The following is a 15,820-nucleotide window of genomic DNA, read 5'->3' on the forward strand; positions in this document are numbered from 1 at the left end:
GCATATCAATCAATATGCATCAATGAACTGTGGTGAATTGAACCTCATATCTTTTCTTCCTGACTTTAAATTTCCTTCATTAACTTACCTGCAGACTATTTTATGAATCGCTCAGGTCAGCCTGCCATGAAAAATATGGTTAAAGTTCAACTTTGGATCCTTAAATTCTGTCCTTTGAATCAGAGGCGAACAATCAATGAACCACTCAGCATCTTTTCTAGCAGGAATACAGACGGACGCAGCTTGTAGGTTTCACACATTTTATTGGACATGTTCTCAGATATCAGTCATTTGGCAACAATAACGAACTGAAACTCAAAGCATTCATACCACCAAGAAAATAACATTAGTAAGAAGAAGACTGTTGGGTCCATGTTGGCTTTTTATAATCAGTCAAATGTGTTTCGGTTTCCTCACCACTAATCAACACAATCTAATATAAGAACATCCTAAATAAACTGAGACAGAAAAGGTATTTTGGTTTAAACTAAACTAGCAAACTAGTCTCTGGGCTGTGAGCAAATATAGAACATTTCAGGGTAGAGCTGCTGCAGCGTCATTGGTAAAGCGCATTACTCACTGTCTGTGTGGATCGAAATGGAAAATAACTATCAGGCTCATTGCTTTGAGTTGCATTGAGACCATTTATAAAAAAAAAAAAAAAAACATGGCCGATGGAGGAGCATTTGTTTCCTGGAAGTTTACGAGAAAAAAAAGAAAAGTGCGGCATGCTTCTGCAGGGATCCATGATTCGGTTACAACAAGGAAACTCAAGTTCTCAGAATATCACAGTAAAGCAACAGTAATCCGGACCAAAGGGGGAAGACTTTATCTAAACGCTTAATGAGGTGAAGTTCTGATGCAAACAAATCCTCTCTGATAGCAATAATCAGTTCTTTCTAAATAAATAAACAAATGACATCATATAAATAATGTCTGTCATACATCTTTTATCATCTCACACATTTTAATATGTTTTACTGGGATTTTATTTGATGGACAGAAATAAAGGCAATACTTGCAAAAAGGAAAACAAGTTTTCATTTTTAAAATTAATAACGATGTAAATTTAATATGTGGTGCTTTTCAGGCTACAGTTCGCTGGTTCTATTTCCTGCTTCAAGGATTAAAAGCATATATTTTTTACTAACTGAAAAGGATGCATTATCCCATCTATATTTTATATATGAATACAGTTTTAACTGAAGGCCTTCCTGTTAGCTCTGACTTTATGTGTAGGAATGAAGGTTGATCATTTCATATCTATGCCTGGATAGGAGTCCAGCTCTGCGCAGTCATGGCTGCAGCAGGAGCCGCAGGAGATGTTTAAAAAGCCAATAAACTTTTAGAAGTAGAATCATACGTAGCTTTGACCGATTGTTACGGCCCCTGGCCTTTTGTTACGGCCCCTGACCGATTGTTACGGCCCCTGGCCTTTTGTTACGGCCCCTGGCCTTTTGTTACGGCTGCTGGCCTTTTGTTACGGCCCCTGACTGATTGTTACGGCCCCTGGCCTTTTGTTACGGCTGCTGGCCTTTTGTTACGGCCCCTGACCGATTGTTACGGCCCCTGGCCTTTTGTTACGGCTGCTGGCCTTTTGTTACGGCCCCTGGCCTTTTGTTACGGCCCCTGACCGATTGTTACGGCCCCTGGCCTTTTGTTACGGCTGCTGGCCTTTTGTTACGGCCCCTGACCGATTGTTACGGCCCCTGGCCTTTTGTTACGGCTGCTGGCCTTTTGTTACGGCCCCTGGCCTTTTGTTACGGCCCCTGACCGATTGTTACGGCCCCTGGCCTTTTGTTACGGCTGCTGGCCTTTTGTTACGGCACCTGACCGATTGTTACGGCCCCTGGCCTTTTGTTACGGCTGCTGGCCTTTTGTTACGGCACCTGACCGATTGTTACGGCCCCTGGCCTTTTGTTACGGCTGCTGGCCTTTTGTTACGGCCCCTGACTGATTGTTACGGCCCCTGGCCTTTTGTTACGGCTCCTGGACTTTTGTTACGGCCCCTGACCGATTGTTACGGCCCCTGGACTTTTGTTACGGCCCCTGACCGAGTGTTACGGCCCCTGACCGAGTGTTAAGGCCCCTGACGAGTGTTACGGCCCCTGGCCTTTTCAGACTGTGCAGGCTTGTTTCCTGATGCAGGTTCAGCCCTGGCAGATCCTTCTTGCCCTGATTGGACCAGCAGAGCCAATCAGGATGTTTGGCTCACCTACACCTTATCAAAGGATCCTGGAAAGCTGTTAGTTTGGGGACAGTAAGAAGGTTTTGTTAAGCTGTTCCCCCACCCTTGGTTTCAAACTGTTTTAAGCAGGTAGAACTGTTTGACCTAGCTTGGATATTATTCTGAATCAACTTTAGGTGGAGTTGTTCAAGCTAGAAGTTTGTGTTTGGGAGGTTTGGGAGGTTTGAGGCTCCCTTAGTCTTTTCTTTTGGGTTGTTTTGAGTTAATCTGAGACTGACTGGTTTTGGACAGTTTGTAATTTAATTTGCACTGAACCATTCTTGAATTTGTTTGCCCTTTTCTTTTGTTTTAATTGGGTTAAGCTGTATTATGTTTTGGGTCTGTTTAACCGTCTTTTGTTATAAATGATTTTTACATTCCACCTATTTACCTCCCCAGAACCCCCTAAACCTTTGGGACGCAACACTGATTATTTGGATTAAATATAATCAAAAATATTAATGACAGGAAATGTAATTTTAGAAAAAACTTGAGGGAAAAATATTGGCTATTCCAAGCATTTAAAATACTAAAACAATTCAGATTTAGTTTAGAAAATGTACATAATAAATGGATTATAACACAAATATTAGATCATTTAATAATGAATATTATGAAGGGCCAGTCTGAGTCTAGATTTCTAATATTTCATCATTGAATAAGCCACTAGTGTTTCTGTCTTACCTGTTGCCTACTAAGCAAATATGAATCTACAGCCGGCTTCGCTCTGGGAGCTGCAGCAAGGCAGAGACCGGACCACAGTGAGCCGTAAAAGCATATGGATTATTTATGTTTTAAATATCAAGCAGACCAGCATCCCAGCCTTTGGTCCCCCCCCCCCCCCCGCTAGAACTGATTGGAACGAACCACCAACATCAGGAAAGACCTGGCTGCTGATGGTGTCAAACCCGCTGCTGATGGTTATTAATCTGTAGTTCAGACCAGAGAACAGCAAAGTTTAAAAGAATAAGCAGAAGTAGACTTAAAGAGATGTTTCTATGCATGAAAACATTTTTCTAGGTTTTGCATTGAGGCCTAATTAATAAAAATAAAAAAGAAATTACTGTCCTACAGTTATTTATCTGACAAAAGCCGTTCCCCATTATAGGTTTTGTGAACCCAAATATATAAAATTGGTGCCTTGGTGGACTGGACGGGGGGGATGTTCTATCCAGTAGCATCTATTACAGCATGATGCTGCCAACACTTCATTTCTGGATGAGGATGTTGGATCCAGGCTGGATCCTGCTATCAGTTTGAATCTAATCTGACCGATCATGTCATCTCAAGGAACTTTCCAGTTCACCAGATCATCCAGTCAGATTGATTCAAAGTTTTCTATCAAAGGAAAACCAGCTGATTGCATCGACTCATTGACTCTTCAGCAATCCCTCACACTAAGCATGCTTGTAGCGACAGTGGAGAGGAAAAACTCCCTTTGAACAGGAAGAAACCTCCAGCAGAACCAATCCCTCACACTAAGCATGCTACTGAATCCTATTAAGAAAGATACATTTTGTTCCTGTAGCTTTTGTATCTCTACGCATTAAACATTTTAATCTGTTTGCCTTTGATTACCTGCAGGATTAGACCGGGGTAGCTTAACCCGAGGATCATATCTTTACTCTGAAAACATCAGACAGCAGACGGCAGTCACCATGAGGTTAAATAAAGTAGCTTTGGTTTTGGACCGTATCAGGCATCGAAACTGAGTCAGAGCATGCATGCTAAGCTAACTAGCTGCTTTGAACCTTCTCTCTCCACGCCTCAGCAGATGAGCTTATGTTTCACCACAGAACTTATTGCACCTTTAATCTCCAGACAATCTGGAGGTCGTTGCAGAAAGTAGTAAGCTTGTCTTGCAGGTTCAGTGCAGACACCATACTAAAGGAAGCAGATGAACACATGCACACACCACACATTAAGGTCTCCTTAAAACCTACCAGACCTGCTTGTTGGGTTATAATCAGTCTTTGAACTCTGTAAAGCACAGGTGCCAAACTGGTTCCAGAAAGTTCTGTGTGGCTGCAGGTTTTCTTTCCAACCAAACAATAACTCACCAGACTCCATTCATATCATGTCATGTTCAGATTGGACTCCCTTGGTGAGATGACTGGAGTCTGGTGTGCTTGGTTGGAAGGAAAACCTGCAGCTACAGCCCTCTCTGGAACCAGTTTAACACCCCCGCTGTAAAGGATTTCTAAGCATTGTTCAGTTAATAAATATATATGCATCAAAAATACATAGAATCTCTATTATAGGAACACAACAAAAGATAGAAATCTGTACATATCATCAGTAGAATTTCTTCTTCTAGAACGTCCTTTCTTCAAAGCCACAGATGGACCGAGTTTGGACTGTCTGCAGCTCAACAGCAGCTTCTCATCATCAGGTCCAAATGTTTTCCTTTATGGTCGTCCTGCTTCCACGTGTCTCTGTGGGGCGCTAACCCACTGAGAGCGTCCACCATTAAGGCGGACGCTCTGTTAGGTCCTGACCTGAACACCTGAGCAGTTCTTAAACACTGAGCTCTGAAAAGAACCTGGAATCTGAACGTCTTTGTTTCAGAACCAAGTGAAGAGGCTCCAGGTCATATTCCAGTTTTTAAAAATGAGCAAACATTTTATGCTAGTCTGTTTCTGCAAACTGAACCATTGCATAGCCACGGTTCTGTTAGGTGGGAAATGACCTTAAAATGTAACCACTAAGCTAACATTCAAAATAGCTGCATTACGTTTTAACTAGATTCATGTTCAATACACTGAATTAAATATTAGGTGTGCATGGTTTATACTCTTAAACACAGGATAATAAAAGTAGAAGGAAAACATAATTTTTCAGAAGTAGTAGATCTAGAATATAAGTTTATAGTGAAACAGAGCCGGCCCAAGGCACACACACATTTAGCAGCTGCTATGCACCACCCAGAGGAATTTTACTATGAACTGTTGCTCACAGGTGACCAGGAGCAAATATCACGGAGTCTGAATTAAATACCGGAACGTTTTTTTTTCTCTCTCTCTGACCTGATTTAGTTAAAAACTAGTTTTGGTTTTCTAAATAAACTAAACCACGTTTTAGTTCATGTTTTCTATTCATAAATAAATAATATTCATGAGCATAAGTGATGTTAACCTGCAACACAATTTATTTTAAAGAAGTGAACTATTTTGTGGTATCGAGCAAAGAATGGAACCTGGAAATGTTTTCTATTGCTCCTTTCATGTTCTAAAGGACATTTAGCTGCTTGAGTCTTCATGTAACCCTGGGCTGGCTCTGCTGGGGGTCAGTTCAGGACAGATCAGATGAAATCAGAGAATAAAGTCGCAGTTGGACACATCAGCTTTTAACAAAGGGTGAGCAACACTTCCTGGAAAACAGACATAATGGAAAACAGGGGAAATGCTGCATCTTCTGGATCTGCCCAGCATCCGCTTGGATGATGACAACCTTTGCTCCTGAAGGACTCTGGGGCACCGCGACCACAGAACAGCACGGGGTTCCATCTTGGTTTAAAAATCTCCTCTGACTCACTCCTTCTTCTGATTGGCTAAGAGCGAGGCTTCCCAGCGCTGGGCCATGGCGTTCTGACGACGCGGCACTGAAGAAAGGGAGAGGGGGAACTGGAGGGAGGGGGAAATTCAGCTAAACCACTGGAGAAGGAGCAAAGGAGGATGGATGGATGGATGGATGGATGGATGGATGGATGGATGGATGGATGGATGGATGGATGGATGGATGGATGGATGGATGGATGATGGATGGATGGATGGATGGATGGATGATGGATGGATGGATGGATGGATGGATGGATGGATGGATGGATGGATGGATGGATGGATGGATGGATGGATGGATGGATGGATGGATGATGGATGATGGATGGATGATGGATGATGGATGGATGGATGGATGGATGGACGGATGGTTGGATGATGAAAAATGAGCAGAATGGTGATTAACTTGTGAACTAATAATTAATCCAACTGATTAACAAAGCAGAAACTTCACCACATGTTGATGAAGGATATGGAAAAAAAAAACAATCTGTTACTTAAGAGAAAAAAATCCAAAAACAAGTTTGTAAAAAAGATCAAATGTTATCATTTGAGGTTTATTGATGTTTCTTTCTACCTGCTGCTCTCAAAGCCTCTTTCTCACTGAAAATAGCAGCTTAACGCGTTTTCCAAACATGTGTCACAGTCAGCATAAGCCTCCTTTCCCATTGGCTAAAAAGGCTGGTTTAACCCCTTGCTGGCTGCTGCAGGTCCTGCCTCAGTCCCTCTGGCAGAGTCCCGCCAGGTCAGGTACCCGGCAGGACTCTGCCAGAGATGGACAGTCTGGCTTGGCTCAGCAGGATTCTCCCCCATCCTACCAAGCCTGTCCCTTTAATGGACAAGGTCTCAGCCGGTGTTCCTCCCCCCCGCCGTACAGGGCACAGGTTCAGCTTGAAACGTTGATCCCTCTCCTCCCTGGAAAATCGGTGCGTCCCAGATGTATTGGTTCAGGACCGGAAGTTTGAGGCGAACCAGATGTTGCCACGGTAACGGAAGGAGGAGCAGATTTCAGTTGTTATCCCAGTCAGTACTGCGTCCTGTGAGCAAAGTTTTTCTGCTCTAAAACTGATCAAAAACCACCTTAGAACAACTATGGCTGCTGACAGGTTAAGTCAGTGGTTCCCAAAGATTTTCTTCTGGGCCCCCCTTTGGATTACAATAAAATTTCCACGCCCCCACCCCACCCCCCACCCCAAAAAAACAAAAAAAAAATCAACTGGGCACACACATCGTTCAACCAGATATAATAAATCTATACACATATTTTGTTTTCAAACTCCACTGAAGTTTATTTCACACTTCAGGTTGCAACAAAACAAACTACACCATCTTTACAGTGGAACACTTTTGCATAACTGTATTTTAATAGTTCTATACTGTAGATTAGAAGAGGATTCTTTGTTGTCTGTGTTATTTTAAACATATTTCTTTTTTTTATTTGTAACAATATTTAACTTTGCTATAATCTATACATTGAAAAAGCCTCTGTGCAAAATGGAGTGAAAACATTTAACAGCTCCCTGAGAGTTTTTTTTTTGTACTTTAATCCTCCCATCTTTTCAGTGGTTGTAGTGAGCCTGCTTTTTGCTGTAGATCTTCTCAAATCTGGGTTGCAGTGTCACAACTGTCCATTATGCTCAGTCAAGCAAGCGCTGTTTTTTTTTGTTTTTTTTTTTCTTCATTAATCCATACCGCTTCCCGTGCCCCCCCTGCAATGGCATTGCGCCCTCCTTAGGGGGCGCGCCCCACACTTTGGGAACCACTGGGTTAAGTCATCTTGGCACTCTCAGTGTTGAGTCAAGGAGGGCACATGCCCTCAACATGGATGACTTTGTAAAAGATTTTGCTTCTTCCCACCAAAATCGGAGAATTCTGCTCTGTTGAGTGTATCCTGGCTTTGAGTTTGCAGTATGTTGTTCCCATTAAAAGCTTATTTGACCATAGCAGGGTTTCTCAAACCTTTTTAAATACCACCAGGGTAATACTGGTCAGCTCTGGTGGTATTGTCTTGCACTTTACTATTTGGAGGCAGTTTTATTTATTTATTTTTGAGAATTTGTTTTTGGTAAAATTCTGGGCTCTGAGTTTACATTTACATGTTTACTGTTCCATAGTGCCGTTTAACGTCTTGTCTGGTCATGGCAAATCTTTGTTAAATAAACCATTTTAATTTGAGTGTGTGAGAAAATATTTGTTCCCTTTTGTTCATCATTTGTATATGGACCCCTCTGATAAAGCCTTGCTCACCCTTTGGCCAGCCCTTGAAGAAAAGTTTAGCTCCGCCACTGGTCACAGAGGACGATCACGAGCATGTGAGTCACTAACCTGGTTTTATTTTTCAGGCTGTGCCTAGAAGAAGGAGTGGAATCCAGCCTGATGACTTCAAACAGCATGTGGCAAACGCCACCCAGAGACTTCCAGAAGCAGAAGAAAAGAAGGCTTCTGAACTGGCTGACGAGCAGAAGCAAGCAGACAAAGGAAAGCAGGAGTTTCCAGAAGGCGAAGCCAAAGACTGTGCTGACGAGGTAAACAGAAGTCCAGGCCAGAAGATAAGAGATCTGAATAGGTACCGAAGGGAAATCCAAGCCGTAAAAGGGCAGAGTGCCTTCTCCAGGTTGGGGAGGATTTACTGCCCCTAGTGGATCAGTTTAAGTATCTTGGGGTCTTGGTCACGAATGAGGGGAAGATGGAGCGGGAGGTCGATAGGCGGATTGGTGCGGCGTCTGCTGTGAAGCGTGCGCTGTACCAGTCTGTTGTGGTGAAGAGAGAGCTGAGCCATAAACCAAAGCTCTCGATTTACTGGTCGATCTACGTTCCTACCCTCATCTATGGTCAGGAGCTTTGGGTCATGACCGAAAGAATGAGACCCCGGATACAAGTGGCTGAAATGAGTTTTCTCCGTAGTGTGTCTGGGCTCTCCCTTAGAGATAGGGGGAGGAGCTCAGTCATCCCGGAAGGACTCGGAGTAGAGCCGCTGCACCTCCACATGGAGAGGAGCCAGTTGAGGTGGCTCGGGCATCTGGTTAGGATGCCTCCTGGACGTCTCCCTGGTTAGGTGTTCCAGGCACGTCCCACCAGGGAGGAGGCCCAGGGGGAGACCCAGGACACGCTGGAGAGACTATGTTTCTCTGCTGGCCTGGGAGCGCCTTGGGATTCCCCCTGAGGAGTTGGCCCAAGTGGCTGGGGAGAGGGACATCTGGGCCTCCCTAATGAAGCTGCTATCCCCGCGACCCGACCCCGGATAAGAGGAAGAAGATGACATCAAAGATGCTCTCCAAAACTGTGGATATCCAAACTGGGCTTTTATCAAATCAGCAAGTAAACCCAAAAGACACGCAACAGAAGACAGCGATGGGAAAATTTAATACAAAAACATCACAATCCTGTATGTTGCTGCAGTGTCTGAAAAGCTCAAGAGGATTTTCTCCAAACCAAAGATCCCAGAACATTTCAAACCAAACCCTTAAACAGAGGCTAGTGCATCCTAAAGATAAAACCCCCAGACCGAATATGAGCGGAGTGGTATATGCTGTTCAGTGCAGCGAGGAATGCTCTGATCTTTATATTGGCGAAACAAAACAACCTCTCCACAGACGCATGGCCCAACACAGAAGAGCGGCCGCCTCTGGACAAGACTCTGCAGTACATCTACACCTTATGGACAAAGGACATTCTTTTGAGGACCAGAATGTTCACATTCTGGATAAAGAAAATAGGTGGTTTGAGAGGAAGGAAGCCTTCTATGTAGAGACAGAAAAACCAACTTTAAACAGAGGTGGGGGGGGACTCAGATTCCAGCTTCTAAAAACATACAATTCAATCATAGACAGGTTTCAGGTATTACAGGAGATAATCCCCCCCTTTAACGACCGACCCTCGGAATTTACATGTTTCCAAGCGATACAAGGCTTTGTCTATATAAGACTCAAACTCAGTGCGGATCCAGACATTTGAATCGAGAAAGCTTCCTGGAGAGAAAGCGAAACATCTTCAAATCTTGGAAACCAAGTCCAGTCTGCTGTCATGATTCATGCAGCTATTGTTTCATCCAAATGAAAAATGGAGAACAGATAAGCAGATCATGGCTTGTCTACAGTGAAAAGAAGGACTGGGTTATTTACTTTGGCCTTTTTGGAAACACAGGAAGGAGCAATCAGCTAAGTGAGCTTAGTGCTTGGAAAAAAATCTTTCATTCCTTTAGAGACAGCATGAAAAGTCAGCTGAGTACAAAACATAGAGAGGAAAACAAGAAGAAAAGGGACAAGAAGAGAGGGACACAACCTAGAACAGATAATGGATGTCTATTCTATTAACATTTCTCTATCTAGAGAATGGGGCTGTTTGATGTGTTATCTTCTCCATACAAAGGGGCCCCTAAATCTGCCCCTGCTGGGAGCAAGCAGCTTAGATAGAGACAGGAGCAGGTAGATGAGATGAACAGTAATGAGAAACTGGTTAGAGCTTGGCAGGTGAATGAAATGAACCATTAAACCAGTCATCAGTACCAAGAGCATGATAGTTCTCCTAATTAGGCATCAAAGTGGGGTACATTTCTCCCATTTAACCATTACATTGAGGACCAGTTGTTGCAAAGTGAGGATATTTTTCTAGTTCTCAGATCTTCTATCTTACTAATGCTTAGGTTAAGGGCTGAGCTGTCACTTGCTTTAGGGTTAGAGATAGGATAGGTGTTATTTTTAGGGGTGGGGCATAGAAAGGGTTGAAGATGACTGAAAATCAAGGGGAGTCATTGATACCCTTTTCCCACTGACACGTGTCTACCGGGTCAAACGACTCTGACAGCGGGTCGCGTTAAAATCACCTCAGCTCTGATCGGCATGCTGTGGGAACACCAGAGTGTGGTCGACCTGCTAAATTACATGGTAGCATTGAACGCATCGTACGGACGTCAACAAACTGCGACAGTCACTTCTTATCTGACAAGCAGAATCAACTCTGTTTCCATTGGATAAACATGGAGCAGCTCTAGTGAGAAGGATTCAGAGAGATAACAGAGAGAAACAATAAAGCACACTGACTACACCCTGGCTTCTTTCCATGTTGCTCTCCATTGTTTACTTTCCTGACGTATGTCGCACTGTTGACATCATCAACACTAACCGAGTGGAATGATGTCACCATAGATGCAGCAGTGGGGAGGGTAGAGTCGATGCAGCTGCCAGTGAGGAGTTTAACCAGCTTTTTAGGCCAATGGGAAGGGAGCTAAATACTCTACTTTATTGTTAGCGGGTTGAAATATATTTGAAAAACAGGCATTAAGCCTCTATTTTCAGCAGGAAAGAGGCTTTAGAGTCAACACAAGGTCCTCAGTACATATAGAAAGACAAGAGTGTGTGTGTGTGTGTGGCGATGTTTTTGTTACCTTGTGGGGACATTTTCTCAGGAACATCCTACACTTTGGGGACTTATAGGTACTTGTGGGGACCGACGACTGGCCCCGATGAGGAAATGTTCTCTACTTGGGGCGAGGTTAGGGTTAGGACTAAGGTATGAATTGAGTTTAGGTTTAGGGTAAGAATCTGGGTAGCCAATGGAAAGTCCCCACAAGGATAGAGTGACACTACATGTGTGAGTATATCTGCCTACCTTGTGGTCGCAGGACAAACTGGAGCGTTCCATTTTACGTGGTCTGGAGGGTGACGACGGGGAGGAGACAGATCTGTCTGGAAACGCTGGTACTGGAATCAGGACACAGCAGGAATCAGGAAAAAGAAGAACAGCAATGGATTTGAGCCAGAGATGTGAAAATATATCCGCCATCAACGTACCGCTGAAAGTGACGGTTTCATTGAGGTTTGGTGACACCAGCACCGTGTCATACCTCTCTCTCCCTCTCCTCCACTCCTCCTCCCTTTGTTTCCTCCCCATCTCCTCCCTCTGTCTCCTCCACTCCTCCTCTCTCTGCTTCACCATCTTGATCTCTTGCTCCACCAGAGACTGGCTGCTGATGGAGCGCAGCTTGAAGAAGGGATTAGAGGAGAAAGTGCTTTCCTGAGTATCCATGGGTGGCGGCCCAGAGCTCAGGCAGAACTCAGAGGCGCTGCGAATGATCAGATTGGAGGTTTCAACCACTATAACACTGGCAGAGGACGCCACATCCAGGCTGGCCGACCAATCAGAGAGGCCCCCCATGGCAGAGGACAGCAGGCGGCTCCTGGAGCTGGAGCCAGAGGAGTCAGGTTCCAGAATAATGACGTTGTTGGCTGTCATTTCATGATATAGGGGGAGAGATGAGGAGCAGGAAGGGGATGGCGAGATGGAGAGAGTAGGAGTGCGGCAGACTGTAGGTTTGGGCACAGACCGTCCTTTCCCAGGGGTGGGTAGTCTGATCGCAAAAGGAGAAATAAGTCAGCTGGTTCTGAAAGCATGCGGGAACGTCAGGGTCCATTTATCATACCTGGGTACCGCCAGACCCTGCACAATCATCCCCCTCTCCCGACGGTGCTGCTCCTCTCGCTCCAGCGTCAGCCGGATCTCCCTCTCCACAGCACTTTCCTGCTCCTCCACGTGGCTGCGAAACGAAGAGTCATCCAAGCCTGAGTCCTCAGAACCAGGGGACAGGGTGGAGGACAGAGGAGGTTCTTTGGGCATGGGGAGGTGGAGTTCCCTTGTGGAGGACAGGAGGAAACCCCACTCAGGTTAGGAGGAGGTTATACTGGGAATGGGGGCATCTGTCAAAATCTGGAAAAAAGATCTGATCCATAACTGGTTTAATGGAGGCGGAGCTTAAGCTCTGGAGAAGCCATCCTCCATCTTTATCAGTGACGGCGGCATCCAACCATGTCTCCATGATTTGCTTTCTTTGACGTTTCTCATAGTTCTGCTTTACTATGAAACTCACTCTTTTCCTTACAGCTCATTAAATGATCACCAACAGAAAATATTAAGCCTTAAAACAAATTAAATTCAGGTACATTTATTTCAATGATCTTTGATATGTATCAAAACATCTGATCAAAAGAATAAATTATATTTAGGTAGTTCAAACTTTAGAAAAAACTTGCCCACAACTTTGTCAGTTCAAAAAGTACAACAGTTCATGAAGATTTCTGCAAACCTCAATCTGCAATAAGAAATAAAAGGCTGGATTTGGGGGAACAGCGCCACCAGGTGATCATGGAGCATGAATGCAAGGCGTTCAGGTCTGATGCTTCACAGCGAGCACAGCTCTCTGAAAGTTAACATTGGTTTTGATGTGCACCAACAACCAGACATTCATCTGCAGTTCAATGGAATACAGAATGAATGTAAACCTACCTGTGTCTGAGGCGAGGGCTGCGAGTCGGAGGATACAGTGAAGAGTGGGTACCCTGGAAACTCCCCTTAGCTCCCAGGCCTGGTTTAGGAATGGGCAAGCCTTTCACCTCCTCCTCCATCTTCTTCCACTGCTGGCGAGCAACCAAAAAGTCCAGATGCTCTGTGGAGACGTTCTCACTGAGGTTCTCCTGTTGCACACAGAAATCTAAAGGAAGCTGATAAAAAGAAGAGAAAAAAAATCATCTATCCATTTTCTCCTGCTTATCCTGTCAGGGTCTCAGTGGGGCCGGCGCCTGGCAGTCCAGGGGCAAGAGGCGGGACCGCACTCAACAGGTCTCCAGTCCATCGCAGGGCAGCACCGAGACACACTGAGACAAACAGCCACTCACTAAGGAGAATCTAGAGAAGCCAATGAACCTAACGGTCATGTTTTTGGACTGCCGGAGGAAGCCGGAGTACCCAGAGAGAACCCACGCATGCTCAGGGAGAACATGCATGCAAAAAGATCGGGCTGGGAATTGAACCCGAAACCGTGCTGCTGCAAGGCAATAGCGCCCCAAACTGTGTCACCATGTGGTTAAAAACACATCATTAAAATGAAGGTTGTAGTTCTTTTCCTTGGTGAGGAGTTCAACTAAACACCGAGTGAAGGGTTTAGAAAAGCAATAAATGAGAATTTTTTTCTCAATATTAATACTTCCTCATATAGTTAAATAGATCTAAGAAAATAGAACATGCTGAACACAAACAAAGCATATTTTACAAACCTCTCCTTGTGTTCAAAGTGATGATCCCCTGCATACATAACATCTTTCTACCTCAGTGACAGCAGTGGGCGCCATTTAGACAACATTGAGATTGCCATAAAAGACCTGGCATGACCTCTGAAACACTGAGACACGTGCTTAAAGTGAAATGTTGACTAATTTGAACATTTGGAATAACTTCTGTGTAAGCGGGTTGATTAGATTTTCTGTTTAAATATTAAAATTACATTTTAAAAACATGGCTGAGTTAAATCTGTAAATGTTGTACTGGAGTTTGATGTACAGATATAGTTTTTATATTTTGGAATATTTGGAGTATGGAATAATAAAAAAAATGTTTATAAAGTAGATGTTCTTGTAGAAATCGTCTCTAGTCTCGTCTGTTGTCTGTATCTATATTTCTCCACTTTGTTGATGGTCATTAGTTCAGTTTCTCCTTAAATCTCAAGTATTCTCCCTCGTTTTAATGTTATTCAGAATCAATGATGATTGAGCCTGAAAAGTTCAGTTTAGACTACTGGACGTACAGTTTTCTAGAAAGACCTCTAGAAAAACCATGACCTGGAGGACTGAGAATCTCCACAGATGGGATCATAAATGGTAGGAAGTGGTTCACCAGCTCTCTGCACTCTGCTTCATGTCCCAATGTCTGCCAAGTTGTCTGAGCATTTCTCCGCAGGAGGGTTAGGGTAAGTCTGATCTTCATCCCTGACCACACGTCATCATTCTGCTGGAACTTGTTCTCCAGCTTCTTCTTTATGCCTTTTTGCTTTCTTTTATATTAACTTTATGTTGGTTAGGATTGTCCCTCAAAAATGTCTTGACTTCTTTTCTGAAGGCTCTTTTTTATTTTTTTGCAGTTCCTTCAGATCACTGCTGATCCAGGGTTTGTTACTGGAAGAGCATTGAACTAGTGGTGAACAGAGCAGCACACCCAGGCATTAATGTTGTCTCCATATAACTTACATCTAAACAACCTTCTGAAGCTTCCATCTTTTTGCAATTCTCTTCATTGCAGGTTGCATTTGATAAAGAGGATTATATTCTAAGAAGAAAACTAGGTTTGTGATCTGATCTGCCAAGAGTGTCTCACTTCCATAATACAATTGAAAACCATTGCTGTCTCCAGTTAAAGTAGTGAGTAGCTGTGGTGTCGGAAGTTAAGCAGTGATTGTGACTGAAATCATCACTTATTGCCACTAACATATTGGGGTGTTCTCCCTGTAGTTTAGCAACGATTACACTGATGACATCACAGGTAATGTTAGCAACAGTAAAAAAACAATAAAATGAGAATGGGGAACTCTCTGGGTAAATAATAGGCTGCAGAAACTAAACCTCCCAATAATATTTCCTGGATTACAGAATCAGTTCTGCTAATCCACCTCCTGAGCTTCTGCCAACCTTCCCTTAATGTCTGTCTGCTACCATCTAAAAGCTGAGGACATGATCCTGCAGCAACATTTCAGTCAGAAACATAATACTGCATTCCCAATCTTCCACTTGTTAATCCAACTAGTTTGCTTAAGATATCATATTGCCCATAAATGATGAAAGAGAAATCTTGGTTTTCTTATTTTTCTACCTTCTCTTTGCTCTTGCTTATATCCTAGTTTCCTCCCATCCACTTATCTTGGACTCTGGAATATAGTTGAAGTATTTCCCTCTGATTAAGTATTAGTTTCTTTGTGTTTGTTTACTTTCCCATTTGCTCCCTTCTAGTTGCTTCCATCCACACCTGCCCCCAATTAGCTAATTAGTCCAGTCTTTGTTCTGTCTCCTATATTACTCTCCCTGTGCAGTTCCTCAGTGCTGGTTCCTCGTCTTTTCCTGGATTTCTCCTAGATTCTGTTTTATTTTTTATTTTTTTTTTCTGTATTTGTTATTTTGTTTTTTTGCCTCTGTTGCCTGTGAGTTCTTCATTAAATCAGCAAAACTCGTCTCATTGTTTGGGTCCTCAAAACCTCCACTGAACCTGACACTTCGGCTTT

General features: G+C 43.6%; 1 protein-coding gene and 1 long non-coding RNA gene across 2 annotated transcripts in view; both read right to left on the reverse strand.

The window, feature by feature from the left end:
- Positions 1-249: 249 nt before the first annotated feature.
- On the reverse strand, positions 250-3,502 carry LOC119792244. Its single transcript, XR_005281965.1, has 2 exons — positions 1,830-3,502; positions 250-1,789 (listed from the first exon to the last, which is right to left on the reverse strand). It is a non-coding gene; the product is annotated as an uncharacterized LOC119792244 (long non-coding RNA).
- Positions 3,503-3,603: 101 nt separating this feature from the next.
- Positions 3,604-15,820, reverse strand: part of LOC119792249 (involucrin-like) — a 40,958-nt gene continuing 28,741 nt past the window's right edge. The window contains exons 3-7 of the mRNA XM_038298819.1: positions 13,063-13,277; positions 12,203-12,412; positions 11,574-12,130; positions 11,392-11,483; positions 3,604-5,850 (exon numbers count right to left, since the gene is read on the reverse strand). Coding sequence (XP_038154747.1) covers positions 5,758-5,850; positions 11,392-11,483; positions 11,574-12,130; positions 12,203-12,412; positions 13,063-13,277 — 1,167 coding nt within the window. The 3' untranslated portion in view covers positions 3,604-5,757. The remainder of the gene's footprint in view (positions 5,851-11,391; positions 11,484-11,573; positions 12,131-12,202; positions 12,413-13,062; positions 13,278-15,820) is intronic.

This window comes from Cyprinodon tularosa, unplaced genomic scaffold (genome assembly GCF_016077235.1).
Source record: "Cyprinodon tularosa strain WSP-4 unplaced genomic scaffold, ASM1607723v1 ctg1112, whole genome shotgun sequence".
NCBI classification, from domain to species: domain Eukaryota; kingdom Metazoa; phylum Chordata; class Actinopteri; order Cyprinodontiformes; family Cyprinodontidae; genus Cyprinodon; species Cyprinodon tularosa.